Raw genomic sequence first — 15,753 nt, forward strand, 5'->3', positions numbered from 1 at the left:
TACTTGACACTGGACTTCTGGCATTTTGGCATTTCCTTCTCCCCAGTCTTCCTCCAGACTCTGGCACCTTGATTTCCGAATGACATGCAGAATTTGCTTTCATCCGAAAAAAGTACTTTGGACCACTGAGCAACAGTCCAGTGCTGCTTCTCTGTAGCCCAGGTCAGGCGCTTCTGCTGCTGTTTCTGGTTCAAAAGTGGCTTGACCTGGGGAATGCGGCACCTGTAGCCCATTTCCTGCACACAGCCTGTGCACGGTGGCTCTGGATGTTTCTACTCCAGACTCAGTCCACTGCTTCCGCAGGTCCCCCAAGGTCTGGAATCGGCCCTTCTCCACAATCTTCCTCAGGGTCCGGTCACCTCTTCTCGTTGTGCAGCGTTTTCTGCCACACTTTTTCCTTCCCACAGACTTCCCACTGAGGTGCCTTGATACAGCACTCTGGGAACAGCCTATTCGTTCAGAAATTTCTTTTTGTGTCTTACCCTCTTGCTTGACGGTGTCAATAGTGGCCTTCTGGACAGCAGTCAGGTCGGCAGTCTTACCCCTGATTGGGGTTTTGAGTGATGAACCAGGCTGGGAGTTTTAAAGGCCTCAGGAATCTTTTGCAGGTGTTTAGAGTTAACTCGTTGATTCAGATGATTAGGTTCATAGCTCGTTTAGAGACCCTTTTAATGATATGCTAATTTTGTGAGATAGGAATTTTGGGTTTTCATGAGCTGTATGCCAAAATCATCCGTATTAAGACAATAAAAGACCTGAAATATTTCAGTTAGTGTGCAATGAATCTAAAATATATGAATGCTAAATTTTCATCATTACATTATGGAAAATAATGAACTTTATCACAATATGCTAATATTTTGAGAAGGACCTGTATTTTGTATATTTTCATTAATTTACTTGTATTTATCACAAAACTTGCGTGTTACATGACAACATGTTCAGCACACAGTCAACTTTGTGCACTCAGTGGTAGGTTCTTGGCTGGAGCAATGTAATATAACATAATTTGAACCAGAGGCAAATAAATTAATATCCGTGTTAGCTAATTTTGTATATTTCTTATTTAAAAACTACGTTGGCCAATAGGGGCAGATGCGCAACAAACTCACTGCAAATGGCAAAATGCTCTGCAAACACATAAATGATGCAAACTCCAAAACACACAAACACACAAAAAAAACACAAATGCAACAGAAAAATGCTGCAAAAGAAAATGCTGCAATCACAGAATATAGACAAAAGCAAAAGGGAAAATGCAGCAAACCAGACCATTAGGGGGCACACTAATATGACCTACAAAAATATGATGCTGTTTTATAATATTGTAAAAGACTATGACAACATGTTTAAAAAAGACATGAAGGAAAAAAATACATCTTTCCTTCCTCCAGCCGTCTTCTGGGCTGTTAATGTCTTTACTGAGGATCTGGCCCCATATGACTGGGTTATCGACTGCGATTGTGGATCAAGCTTTCAGCTTTTCTTAATTTACTGTTGTTTTTGCTACATTTGTTTTGTTGGTTGTATGTGTTTGATTCTGTCAATATTCATGATTGAAGCATTTGTCTTTGGCAGCATTTTTCTGTTGCATTTGTCGTTTGTGTATTTTGGAGTTTGCATCATTCATGTGTTTGCAGCATTTTTTTTGCCATTTGTGATGCGTTTAGCTTTTTGCTGTACATTTGCACCTGTCGTCCACCATAAGAAACGCCTTTCTTGATAGGTTCAAGTGTTTGGGTCAAATTTAAAAGGAAAATTTTGTATTTTGTATCTGATTATTAGATACAGGATGACTCCTGATGGCACTCTGGTTATAAGAAACACAAAGAAGAAGGATGGAGGGGTGTATGGCTGCTTGGCCAGTAATCAGGCTGGTACTGACACAATGAACTCCATCCTTACATATTTTGGTGAGTATTCAAATTATCAGACTATATACTTTAGCCTTTTATGTTCCTGATGTGTTGGTGTTTTTTTTTTACACTTTCTTGTTTCCTAGAATTTCCTGTAGTAAGAGCAGCATTAAGAGAAATTCTCAGTAACACTGGAGAAACCACATTAATGTCCTGCTCAGCATCCGGGATCCCTCAGCCAGAGATCTGGTGGTACAAAGGTAAAGCTTGAAAAGGTATTAAATGTTTACTAGACAAATACAAAGAAGGAATAAGGTGTTGAGGTAGACCCAAACCATTTAAATTACAGAAATAATTAAGTACATAGTCAGAAAATATGTTTTTGTTTAGGTTTTGTGTTTCAAACTGCCCTTTTAAAAGCTGATCCAAATTACTTGCTATGTTTGCTGTAATTGCTAGGTAATATACAGCTCCATTCCTCGTCTCTGTTGGAGGTGGACAAATTAAGAGGAACACTAACCATAAAGCAAGCCCACTTAGGGGATGCTGGAGAATACTCCTGTGTGGCTGTAAACGCTGCTGGCTCCTCCTCAGTGAAGATCTATCTGGATGTTGGAAGTAGGTATTGGTAAATATTATGAATTCATCCTTTGACAGTTAAAGCAATTCCTTGTATTTCTATGCATTGCCACCAGAAAACCCTTGTGCTTCATTAAATGTTTAGTTTTTTTCTTGTATTCTGCATCATAAAATCAGCTGTTACTTGTTTATGTAAAGGTTTTTAGCACCTAGTCTAACATTATATACAAAGGTAGCATAAAATATGGGCAAAGGTTGCACATTTCAGAAAAAGTAACAAAATCTTCTTTGTGCAGATCAAAGTTGAATGGCATATTCTAGTAGGGTAAATGAAGTTTCCAGTCTTTCAGTTTAACTCCTCAGTGGATTTACATGCATAATGTCATAAATTTCTTTGTGGTTATATATATACAGATGAAGCTAGCAGCTGTTTTCTAGAGAAGGTGTTGTTGATATATTTCCCGGTTTTCAGATACTTTACACCAGTGGTTCCCAGAGTAGAGGTCAGGATCCTGTATTGTGATCCGTGTAGGATTGTGTCTGGAAATCAAATTATTAAGTTTAAAATTTTTTTCTAATATCATAATAGCAACAGTTGTGATAAACCGATAAAAACAGTACATCTGAGTATTTTGTTGTTGTTGTGGTTTTCCATTTATCCCTTGTTTAATGGTTTGTCAATAGTTATAGCAATAAACTATGATTAGTGTCAAACATCTCTACAGTTTTTATTTTGTGGGTCAGAAGTTGAATATTTTAGGAAACACTTTTTCAGTTGGATGACAATTAATGAACTAAATATGATGGGGGTTTTTACAGCATCAAGAAAAATAGATGCAAGTGGTAACAAAGAGTCTTAAATCGTGCACTTTAGGCGCTGTAGGTTATAACTGGACCTTTTCTAATTTTGTTTTTTAATGAATGTCTTTGACGAAACAATAACAAAATGTGACTGACTTTTAAACAAGGTTAAATAAGTAAGCTGAGTTGTAATGTGCCCTAGTGTATGTGGGATCCTAAGGAATCTTATTTTACAGTAAAACTGGTGCTGAAGCTGGCTCCTAAATACCTTCACATGAAGAAACTGTATTTCCATGCATACGTACATGTCATTTCTCATCACTATTTTTGTTCATCTTTAATCTTGACCACTCCAGCTCCACCTACATTTACTCTTGAGCCATCAAATGCAGTAGTGGACATTGGCTCCAACGTGACCTTGTCTTGTCAAGCGTATGGGTATCCTACACCGCAGATCGCATGGAGAAGAGAGGACGGCTCCTCTCTGGTCAACCGGCCCCACACACATAGCACTATTTCACAGAGAAAAGGGGACCTACACATAATTAGTAAGTCTGCTAAGTCAGTTTTGTATAATGGGGTAAAAAAATACATGATTCTCTTTATTGTTTCCTTTTTCTGTCAGATCTATGGGTGGAAGATGAAGGGGAGTATATCTGTGAGGCCAAAAACCGCTTTGGGAGGATCCAAACCAAGGCTAGCATCACTGTGACAGGACTTGGTAAAATCCATTTATAACATGTCTGGATTGTGTTGTTTAAATTGTCAGTGTGTCTTATAAAAGGAGGTATTTTAACTGTCATTTTTGGCCCAAGGTAAGTGGGGATATGTGTAAATAAATGACGACTCAGAACCAATAAACACCTAGAAGTTGATGCATTTAAACATTTTTCACATTTTCTGCTGGCCATTGTCATCTTGATCAAATTTTCTACATCTTTCTAAATCCTCTGGACAGCTCATGGACCAGAATACTTGCATCTGTTCTAAGCACAGTTTTGCATGTCTTTGTCTCTTTAAGAGTGTTTGTGACGTGTGGTTTGCATTGATCTTAGCAAGAGTTTAGTGGAGGTGCTGTTGGTAATGTTTGTCAAGCTCTACAAGACAATCCATGTCTTGTAGTTCAGTACAACTGCTTTTGTAGTGGACATTTGCCTAATATTATCATCACACTGCAGCAGTGGCCCAAACAGTGTGTCTGTCCATGTGGGTGGGTATGTATGTAAATGGATGGATGGATGGATGGATGGATGGATGGATGGATGAATGGATGGATGGATGGATGGATGGATGGATGTTACGTTTCAAAGATTTTAGTCCAACAAATGTATGCCTTTTCTGAAATTGTTAAATGCATTTTTTCTGAAAGATTTTGCCATTTGTTTTCATATTTCCTCTTTAGGATCAGTTCATTTTCTGGAACAAATTACAATACTTTTAGTACCTGCATTGTATCTTTCCGAGTGTGTTGTCTGTTTTGGCCTTCATCCAGTCGAGTGTGTTTATTGACATGTTTTAACACATGTGTGGGAACAGATGTGCCTTGTTAACCACTATTAGCTTCTTTCCAGTGGACACAAATTGAGTCCTTAAATATGGGGCAAAGGTTAGAAAGTGCAAACACACCCAGATGACATATATTACGCACCCCACTACCCCCCTTCTCCCTACTGGTTAAAAAGGTTACCTCATTGAATGCGAACATCCACTGCCGTAGCACACACACATGTTTTATTTGCACAATAAAATGGGAAGATTATTGAATCTCCAATGATTGTCGTAAGTGTGTGTGCATGTGTGTGTGTGTGTGAGTGTGTGTGTCAAAGGTTGTGTTCCCTAAAATGGAATTAAGGGTAATCATCAAATTCATCGAAGTTATATAAATATGTATGACTTGAAAAATACAGCTACTGTCTTCTATAAACTCACATCTTGCTCCTGCAGTTTTTATATGGCACAGTTTGCTGTGGAGATAGGCTAACTTTATTATCTGGTTTGTTGTTGATAACCCTTCTCATTAAACATTTCATTGCAGTTTCCATTATCTTTTGCATACAAAACCTATAGAAAAAGCTGTTCTGCTTTAGAAACGTAGCACTTTGTTTTAAATGTGGTTTAATTAATTGACTAGAGTTTTAGCTATGGCCTGTCTACCTTCTAAATAAAGGACCAAACGACCTTTTCATTTCAGTCCACTCCAATATATAATACAGTTTGATTAAGATTTACATCCCATTGCAACCAAAATACAAAAATAAAATAGATTAAATTTCTAAATAAATGTAAGAAATCAGTAAAATATCTTAAGAAAACCAGCAGATGGTACCAATTAAAAATGGAATTAAATCCAGCGCTTTGTTCATGAATATTTAGGCATTTAGTGTTTTTAACTAAAACAGGTCTTAGTTTTTCAGTTATTGCAGAAAAAGCAAAATGAGTGATGGAACATGATTTCAAATCTTTTGTTTTTAATTTAAGAACTAGGATCTAATTGCTTTTTCAGTAGTGTCAATTTCAGTATTTAATATGCTGTGAGCACATAGCTGCGATAAAGCATGCGTAGCTATGCTACAAACGTGTCGTCTACAGAAAAGAAGGAAAGACCCCTGAAAGTGTTTCCCACCATGGTTGACTGCCTGACTACTTATGTTTTTTGTAGAATAGTCTGGTAAACACAAATATGCATGTAAAGTTTTCTCTACGCTGTCATACAGGTAAAACCGAGCAAATAATTCTCTGTTTTTGGCAAATTATAGGGTTTTTATAAGATGCAAGAGATGCAAGTAGTAGATGCAAGTAGTAACTGTGTCTATGTTTCAAGTCATTGTTGGGGGCCAGTGATCTCTTTACTAAGGTCAGAATTATCTCTCTGTAGAAATTGCTGCACCTGCTTATGTTAGTAAATGAAATACACATGCTTTCTTTAAAACTGGCAGTGGAACGTACGCCTTTGTTTTTCTATCAGAAATTATTACTTTTACACTTTGTATTCAGTTTTCTGTCTGCTGTTTTCTGCATTTTGTACATGAATTTGTGTATATTTTTGGAATTTTGACCTTACCTGCAGTTATTTATAACAATTTTTATGTATGGTATCAAATATAATTGCAAACATTATCCAAGCTTTGCAGAAAAGTTAGTTTATGCTTGAAGAAATTCCTAACATGTTTATGTCTTGTTTCTCTTTGAAGTTAAACCTGTCATTGCAATGAGTCCACCTGTTATCAGCGTGGTCGAGGAGCAACAGCTAACTCTTCCTTGCGTGCTGCTGGCTGGAAATCCACTGCCAGAAAGGCAATGGCTCCACAACTATGGCCTGGTGGGAACACAAAAAAGAAATATTTAGTTTTTTGGTCTTTCATGCAAATAACCTACGATTGTTTTAAGTCTCTCCTTCCTGTAATCTTCTAGGTGACCCCAGACCAGTATGTCACAGTGAGGAGGGATGGTAGTCTGCATATTGAAAGAATTCAGCTGGATGATGGGGGTGACTACACCTGCTTGGCTGAGAACGTTATTGGAGCCACCAACCATACAACCACCGTTTACGTTCATGGTAGAGCAACCAGCACACTGACATGCGCAACAAACATACCAAACAAAGATAACTACAGTAGTTTTTGAGCAACATCTGGTCCAGCTTTCTGAATTCTTGTCAAGTTATTTGCCAGAATGTACATAAGCAGTTAATGTTAATCAGGGTGTAAATTTTGTTTTATTTTTATCATTTGTTGAATATAAAGAAATGCTTTTTTCCTGACATCCTGTCTGGAAAAAAAATTATTTGTTTTATTATTTTTGGCACCCTGCTGAAGAAAGGTATCACCTCAGAATGGTGTTACCATCACCATATTTCACCATGGAGTTGGTGTGTTCAGGATTATGTGTGCTGAAAGTTTTCCACCACTCATGTATCGTTTTGCATGTAGGCCAGAAAGTTCAATTTTGGTGTCATCTGAGCAGAAGCTCTTTCTTCTGCATATTTGCTCTTTCTGCTATCTGGCTGGTAGCAGACTACAAGTAGGTGTTCTCATGGATTTCTTTCATAAGGGGCTCTATTTGAAACTCCCCCATGAAGGACAAATTTGTGGACTGTTTTACTAATAATTGTCCTGCCTACAGAATCGCCAAGCTGAGCTATGGATGTCTGCTACACCTTTTCTGCAGAGATTTGTCATGAATGAAAATTTGTGCAACTTCATTAAGGGTAGTAATAGCTAAGAAGGAATTCTGAAGTTTTAAAGCAGTCCTATTCATTTTTAAAATGAAATTAGACCTGAGGCTTAGTGTTTTTATTGTCAGCATGAGGCAAAATGTGCTTTAACATTTAAGAAATATAAATGTATTAATTAATTAATATTAATTCAGTCTACAAAGAATGCACACTAAAAATGATGTTATATGTTATTTAATATTTTATGTTTCTCCAAACATTATTGAACAACACTAAAACAGTCAACAAAGTTGAAAACTGCAGAAGCATGGAAAAGTATTTGACCCTTTATAGATTTATTCTGTTTTTTCTTTTTTGTCACACTTAAATGTTTCAGATGATCAGACTAAATTTACTATTTCACGAAGATAACCCAACTAATCATTTAAAACTGTTTTGAAATAATGATTTGACTGAAAATAAGCTTACCAAACTAACCATGTGAACAGCCACCATTTTTAAACTATGACTTAGATGTGGCTAAAAACATTTTTTGGTTCAGTTTCACTATAAACACTTAGGACTGACTGCTGCCAGACCTAGAGGATCAAACAATCAGCTAAATAGAACCTGTCTGACAACATGAAGTAGGGTGAAATATCTCAAAAACAACACATTATGTCCCGGTCTAAAGAAATAAAATAACATATGAGTTATTATAACAAAGTTATTTACATCTATAACTTAGGGGTTAATAGTGCATGTATTTATGCCAATAAATGTTGGCCTTTTAGTTTGGCAGGTAAATGTACCAAATTAAAATAGGAACACATGCTGAATGTTTTTGTACACAACTTTACAGTCTGCCATGCAACTTTAAAAAATGGCACCAAAACAAAGTAGAGACGACTGCTGGCTAACCTCTACTAGTAATAAGGTTTCTTATTCTGCTGCAATGAAGATGGAGAAAGAATGGTGGACTGAACCAAATCTTTATGTAAACATTTTCTAAGAGCAATAAGGTAAGCAGCTCTTAATTACTCAATTCAGATGATGTCAATCAAAATGTAAACATCAACATCAAGGCAAAAGCCACCCAATAAGCAGCATAGCTAGTTATTACATTTAGGGAGCATTTACTTTTTCACATGCGCCCAGGTTGCTTTGGATTTATGACATATTTACTCAGGTTATCTTTGTCTGATATTAACATTAGTTTGATGATCTAAAACATTCAGATGTAACAAAAGACAAACAAAAATTAAAGAAATCTCAAAGAGGGCAAGTATTTCTTTACAGTACTGTATTATATTGTAAGAGTTAAACACTGTATATTTTGATTTATTTTTTATTTACAGACTTTTTCAGAATCAGCTTTATTGCCAAGTTTGTACAGACAAACAAGGAATTTGACTCCGGTACACTTTGCTCTCAATAATAAATAATATCTTTCTAAATGTACATATATACACAATTGACTTTAGAATATAATGGGAGATCAGTCTAAGTATGCATGGTGTTGTTCTGGAACTCTGACTGTCAAATGTTCATCAGGAAAACAGCCTGAGGGAAGAAACTGCCTCTGTGCCGTCTGGTTTTAGCAGACAGAGCTATGTAGCGCCACCTGAAGGTAAAAGCCTAAACAGTTTGTGTGCAGGGTGTGTGGGGTCTGCACCCCCCAGTGTACCAGCACATATTGTATTGTAGCAAAGTAAGACCACTTTTAATAATAGCAGCATTGTTTATTTTGAATTAAATACATCTAGTTGATATTCAGGGTTGACTAAGGTGCAGCATCATGCTCAATCTACATATTTATCTATACTTATATCCACAGTGATCCCCACAATTCAGCATGGCCCTCAAGTATTCAGCATCATCGAAGGAACACCTATAACTCTGCCCTGCCGTGCCAGTGGAGTACCAAGTCCAGATATCACTTGGAGCAAGGTCTGTATGAACAATATGTCTCCCTTAGAATAAATATCCCGTGGATTAATGGCAACTCACTTCTTTTATGTTTTTCTTAGTTCTTGAGGCATAAAACATACTCATTTGTGTTTAGGTTGATCAGTTAAAAGCAGCGCTAAGCTCTTTATCAGTTTCAGGTGGAGGAGACCGTACTGTTGATTTCCATGGCTTTTCAGAAAAGGTCTAAATCTACTGATAGGCTCTTTCATAGTAATGAGTTCTACATTAACCTCATTTTTGTTATTCCTCATTTGTAAAAGTGTAAGGGGCAATAGATATATATATTTAAAACATATTCCTTTAAATTCAGGGCTGGCTCTTTTCGTTGTCCGATGAGCTAACCCCTCCCTCCTACTTCCCTATGTCTAAGGGGATTGCTCAATCCAGCTCTCCATCCAACGGGTCTGGACTTCCCTAAACCTGAAAGATCTTACTAAGCAGGTTCAATGAAAGTTCTGTTTAAGCTGGTGTCGGGAAATGACTGGCCTAGCCTCTGACAGCCTTCATACAAAAGTCTCGCTCTCCTTCAACTGGAGGTCTGGACGACTGAGTAGCCCACAGCAGTCATCCACACCTTCAACAGTCACTTTTGTTCACGGCTGCTCATTCCCTAATGTTACAACTGGCTCTTGGTATATGGGCTAGGTTAATTTTAGTGGCTCGGCATGAGCCTCAAGGGCGCTGTTTTAACAAACTTGTCTAAGGCAACCTATAAAAACCTCCTAAAATATCTTAGAACCAGGCAACAAGACTTTTTACCACCAATGAAAAACCAAAAATACGGTGACTCAAATAATTGAATGTCCACGATTTAACTAGAATTTTATATGCTTTCTTTAATTAGTAACGCTTTTGTAGGGGTCAGTAACAGCTTAAATTCAGCAACACAAAATAATTTCAATAATAGAAATGAATCAATCAACTCAACTTGTCTTTCCCTGATACTGAAACTAGTGAGTTTGGAGAGGCTTTGAAGACGGAGGCTCATCCATGCACCTGATGGAGATGTTTCTTCTGGTAACGAGTGGTTTCTTGAAGGGAATACGACTTAATCTTCAGTTTTCGTCCTTTAAGTGGCAGGCACTGATGCTCCAGACTTTGATGGTTAAACAGAAACTTTATTGTCATATGTCTCCAAAGACAGTAGATTTTCAGCGTCACTCCTGGATAGGATATTTCTAATTTTGGCAATGTTCCGGAGGTGAAAGAAGGAAATCCTAGAAACCTGTTTAATATGGGATTTAAATGACATGTCCTGGTCAAAAATAACACCAAGGTTTTTACTTTATTATCGGAGGTCAATTTAATGCCATCCAGGTTAAGTGATTGACTAAGCAGTTTCCTTTTTAAAGACTTCGGTCCAAAGACGACTTGTAATACTGACTTGTCTGTCAGTATTACACATTCCATTCTCAGTTCTCTGCATTTACTTTAAAACAAAGTTTTAAAACCATCACTTCATTCTTTTTATTCATACATCATAACTGATCAACGTTATATTTATTTCATATATAGCTGATTGAGAATTTCAAACCTTAATGTTTTTACCTTAATTATCAGTTCTTAATCACATTTCAATCATACATCTTTTAACTTGATAATCAAAGATTACTAATTTCATTTAATACTTGTAAAAGAATGTAAAATCATCATACATCATTTCTTTGGATACACTTGTTTATATTTCTGCAAAAGATAAGACAGATAATATGTGGCTTCACACAGGCCTCTCCAGTCTCTCAGTCCCAGAATATGAGAATATGCTTGTTTCACTCTCTACTGCTTCAACTGTGTATTTTAATAATTATTGCATGGGTTACACAAAAGGATATTTATTGAAAGTTTTATGGATTTACCTGCGAGCAGTTAATAAATGTTGCATGGATTACATGGAAAGATCTCACCTTATTTTGACACTCTCTGCTGCTTCTTTCTGTAACGGTTAAGTCTTATATGAGCCAGAAGGTCTGTATACATATAAAACAATCCTGATGAACTGACATGACCTTACCTTTTTTGTGTTTAGGTTTGTTCATTTGTATGATCACAATTTCTTTAATAACAACAATTTTATTTAGTAGTAGTAGATAATTGGACAATAATCTTTTGGTAACCAGTGTTTTGACAAGATAAATAAATGAAATAAACATTAAACCCTGTCCTCTCCATTCTGTGATTCAATCTTTCAGAGTGGGAAGTTGCTGAACTTGGGTGGTCCAGCTTTCTCTTTGGATTTGGATGGTAGCCTCCTCATCACGTCTCCCTCTGGAAACCAGACTGGAGAGTTTGTCTGCACAGCTACCAATGCAGCTGGATATGCATCCAGGAAGGTGCAGCTCACAGTCTATGGTAACCATCTTATTGACTTTAAAAACCTAAAACAGTTTAAAGTACCACGTTTTGCAGAAGTATTCAAACCACATATGATATAGATGGTAGTAGCTGAGATGTTAGTATTTCATGTTTTTCATTAAATCCGTTAAAATCATTATATGTAATAGAAGTACATCTGGTTGTTCTGCTTGTTGACACAAATATTTTAATCACCTCTAAATTTGTCCCTGGTTTCTGTCCTAGTCCGACCCAAACCCGGAGTTGGTGGCACTGGAGGTTTAAGAGAGCCTGTGAGGATGTCAGTGATCAAGGGGGAGGATATTATTTTGCCATGTGATGTTCACAGTGTCCCACCACCCACCTTTAGCTGGGCGAAAGAGAAACAGCTCATCTCGCCCTTTTCCCCAAGGTAAAATCCTACTAATATGAAACACACGTGGAGAACTGAAGTCCTTTGTTTTATTTTATTTCACTCTAGGAAATGATACAAAATCTAGAATAATTGTCATTTCTCATAGTTCATTGATGCTTACACACAAACCTAAGTTAAAGCTCTTTTAAGGGAAGCCTGACGCCTTACACACACAAAGGCCTTGCTTATTTTAGAGCGGCAGCGCCAAACCAGATTCTGTGAGTATTATGACAGTGAAATTTAGTGAAGGAGTCCAGGGGCTAAACAGGCTGGAGTCTGCTGCCCAGACCTGTCACACTGGAAACATATGCTGCTTTCTGAAGCAAAAATATGACAAAAGAAGCTTTGAAGTTTGAAATGGCAAAACCCTGTGTCAGGCAAAATGGCAAAAACATCTGCAACTACTGCTTTCTCAGTTCTCAGTGTTGTCAAAAGCGAAGATGATGCAAAGCAAACATTCTTGCAACTAACTACAATTTTTCACCATTACATTGAAAAGAAAAACCCTTTGCAAAAATAATTAGTTTGTACTGTTTTCATATAAATGACTGGTTTGAATTAACTCTGCTGCTATCTAAATTACAGTGCTTTTTCCCTGTCATTCTTTCCTGACCTCAGGGTAAAGTTTGAGGCTGTCTAAGATAACAAGGCAAACCTACATTTAGCCTGTGAATTGCCAAGGTAACTGTAATTACGGTTAATGGTAGATTAGTATGAAATATTATGGTACTTGTTTGGAGTCATAACTGCATACATCATTGAGTGGAAACAATTAGGGTTGCACTGAGTTTGCTTTTCACACTTTTGGCAGTTTGCTAGCATAATAGTTAGGCGAGAATTGTATTTTGCATTTTAATTTATTGATGTTTTTTCTTGTGTGTGTACAGTAAGGCAATGTGTCCTTCCTCCTCCCAGGCATCTTCAGCTTCCATCTGGATCGATGAAGATCCTGGAGACCAGAGCTTCAGACAGTGGACTTTATGTTTGTGTTGCCTCAAATATTGCTGGTAACGTGACCTTGTCCATCAAGCTGAGTGTTTTAGGTAAGTTAGAGAATGGCCAAAATCCTATGATTTTTTATAGCGCAAGTACTAAAAAAAAATATTTTAAAAACTGCTACATACAATACTGTGCAAATGTCTTAAATCACACCAGATTTATTTGCTTCTAAGCAGACAGATTGTTTTGTGATCTATTAAGGTGAGCTTGATCAATAGTTGTTCTTTGGACTTTAACTGTCTTTATATATTTCTGATAGGTAATTCTGAAGAAATAATACTTTTGGAAATCCTAGCTAACCTAAAACAGGAAGAGTTTACTCTGATTTATTGTCATACAATGAGAAAAATTGTTACATATCTTATAGAGAGTGCTTTGTTAAAAACTTTAACAAAGGTAGAGGCAGAAGTTTCTGGAAGTTACAGTCAGGAGGTGGTAATGCATGGTACCCTCATTTAACCCCAAAACAGCAACAAGTCACATCACGGATCCCTGAGGCAAACATTAGCCAAGACCCACCATCCCACCCAAGTTGACCTCCACTTCCCAGCAAGGCCATGCGACCTCACAATAAACCCACTACCCCCACTGACCACAGCTGAGCAAAGGATACTTTCTCCACCTGGCCTCCAACTCATCCACCACCTTGAAATGCCTGCAAATTCAAAGGATAGAAACCCTCATGAAGACTGCAAATATTACCTGAATATTAACAGTGATACAGGCAGATTGATCACCCCTGCAAAAGCCATGAGCTGCAGAACCCCAGGAGTAGCTGATGTGGTGGCCCACAGTAACAGACCCCACCTCCTGCCCATACGAATGCTCTATCCTGCGACCACTCCTCCTCCCTGGCCAGGGTTAAGGAGTTGAGTTTACGAGCCTTTTTATTCCTAGCTGACCAATTTAATCATCCAGTCATAAATATTGTTATTGCTTTTCAGCTCAGCTCCTCTCACCATGGAGAGGAGCATTCTTGACATGTTCTATTATTTTATTATCTGTGGATGGATGGCTGGCTGGATGGATTGGTGGACGCTGGGATACTTGGATCCTTGAGTGAAAAGACTAAGCTGAAATTAAGAGATAAACAGTCAATGTGCAATGAAAAACTTCCTTCTGAAGACCTTCTGAAAGAGTAAAGTATTACAACACTGATCAATACCACTTCAAAAGATTTTAAGAAAGTTTGGATGCTTGAACAAATATTTATTGAAATGGGAGATAACTGAAGATGTTATTGTTCTCTCTTGACCTAATGTGACCTAATTATTTGGTTTAATCTGAGCTTCTCAACATAGAATTTGTAGGATCCATTTTCTAGTTTTATTCTGTCAAAATGATCCAGTCAATACCCACAGTGACCTATGTAGCTGGTGCAGCTCAGAAGTAGTTAGAAATTAACATCAGAACTAATAATTTCTAGCTGAAATTAAAGGTCCATAGATAACATGTAGTTAAAAATGAGGTAGCTATAGGTTTTGTAAATATTCTCACCTGTTTTCTCTTGTGCAGTTCCTCCCAAAATCCAGCCAGGCCCAAGAGTGATAAAGGTACAGGTTGGTCATCAGGTAGAGCTGGCTTGTGTGGTGGCAGGGGTCCCAGAGCCGACTCTCAGCTGGACCAAAGATAATAGAAGCTATCCTGTGTCACCGTATGGCAGTCTAATACTGATGGATATTAAGCTTGATGATGAAGGAATCTACACATGCACAGCCAACAACACTGCAGGCCAGGACCAGGCTCGGGTTAAAGTTCAAGTTCAAGGTTGGTTTCTTTACTTAAGAACAACTTACTAAGTTGGACCCCATTTTGCGTTTAGAACTGTCTTAATTCTTCATCGCATAGATTCAGCTAGGTGTTGGTTACTTTAGTAGGCCTATAAATATTGCTCAGTTGGTACCAAGGGGCCCCAAGGTAAGCCAAGAAAACCTCTCCCATGCCATTACACTATCATTACCAACATGAACAAGCGACACAAGGCAGGATGAATCACTGTTGTTATGTTGTTTACTCTAAATGCTTTCCCTGCCATCTGATTGAATCTGAATTAAGATTAAGGTGAGTCTGTTTAAATTGTTGCCTCAGTTTTCTTCCAGACAGTTTTACATGTTGGCCAGATTTTAAACATCACTTCCTGTAAATTTCTTTTAACAATGGCTTTCTTCATGAAGACAGTAGTATCACTTTGTACAACTGTCTGTTGCTGTAACCCATCAAGGTTGTGCATTTAGAGGTTGAATTTCATACACCTTGGTAGTAACATGTGGTTATTTGAGCGACTGTTGCCTTTTCATCATGCAGGTCTGCTCATTTCTGTCCACACGACTGCTGTTCGCTTGGTATTTTCTCCTTTTTAGACCATCATCTGTAAACCTGAGCGATGTCTGTGTCTGAAAATCCTAGTAGATCAGGAGTTGTGAAATACTCTAACCAGTGTGTCTGACACCAACAACCATGTCCATTTCAAAGTTGCTGAAATCCCTTTTCTTCTCCTTTTTGATGTTCAATGTCAACTTCAGCAAGTCATCTTCATCACGTCTAGATTCCAAAATGCATTGAATTGCTGGCATGTAATTGGCCGGTTGTGTTAAAAAGCAATTTGACAGTGTGCTGAATAAAGTGACAATCTTTAATACCACATATAC

The 15,753-nt window shown here is 37.5% G+C and overlaps 1 protein-coding gene across 1 annotated transcript in view; it reads left to right on the top strand.

Annotated features, from left to right (window-relative positions):
• hmcn1 (hemicentin 1) overlaps nt 1-15,753 on the top strand; it is a 142,618-nt gene that overhangs the window by 49,364 nt on the left and 77,501 nt on the right. The window contains exons 13-24 of the mRNA XM_047374373.1: nt 1,786-1,913; nt 2,003-2,116; nt 2,316-2,474; nt 3,593-3,784; nt 3,862-3,957; nt 6,428-6,555; nt 6,648-6,792; nt 9,227-9,339; nt 11,550-11,709; nt 11,938-12,103; nt 13,022-13,149; nt 14,621-14,872. Of these exons, the coding sequence (XP_047230329.1) occupies nt 1,786-1,913; nt 2,003-2,116; nt 2,316-2,474; nt 3,593-3,784; nt 3,862-3,957; nt 6,428-6,555; nt 6,648-6,792; nt 9,227-9,339; nt 11,550-11,709; nt 11,938-12,103; nt 13,022-13,149; nt 14,621-14,872 (1,781 nt within the window). The remainder of the gene's footprint in view (nt 1-1,785; nt 1,914-2,002; nt 2,117-2,315; nt 2,475-3,592; nt 3,785-3,861; nt 3,958-6,427; nt 6,556-6,647; nt 6,793-9,226; nt 9,340-11,549; nt 11,710-11,937; nt 12,104-13,021; nt 13,150-14,620; nt 14,873-15,753) is intronic.

Source organism: Girardinichthys multiradiatus, chromosome 9 (assembly GCF_021462225.1).
Source record: "Girardinichthys multiradiatus isolate DD_20200921_A chromosome 9, DD_fGirMul_XY1, whole genome shotgun sequence".
In the NCBI taxonomy this organism is placed as follows: domain Eukaryota; kingdom Metazoa; phylum Chordata; class Actinopteri; order Cyprinodontiformes; family Goodeidae; genus Girardinichthys; species Girardinichthys multiradiatus.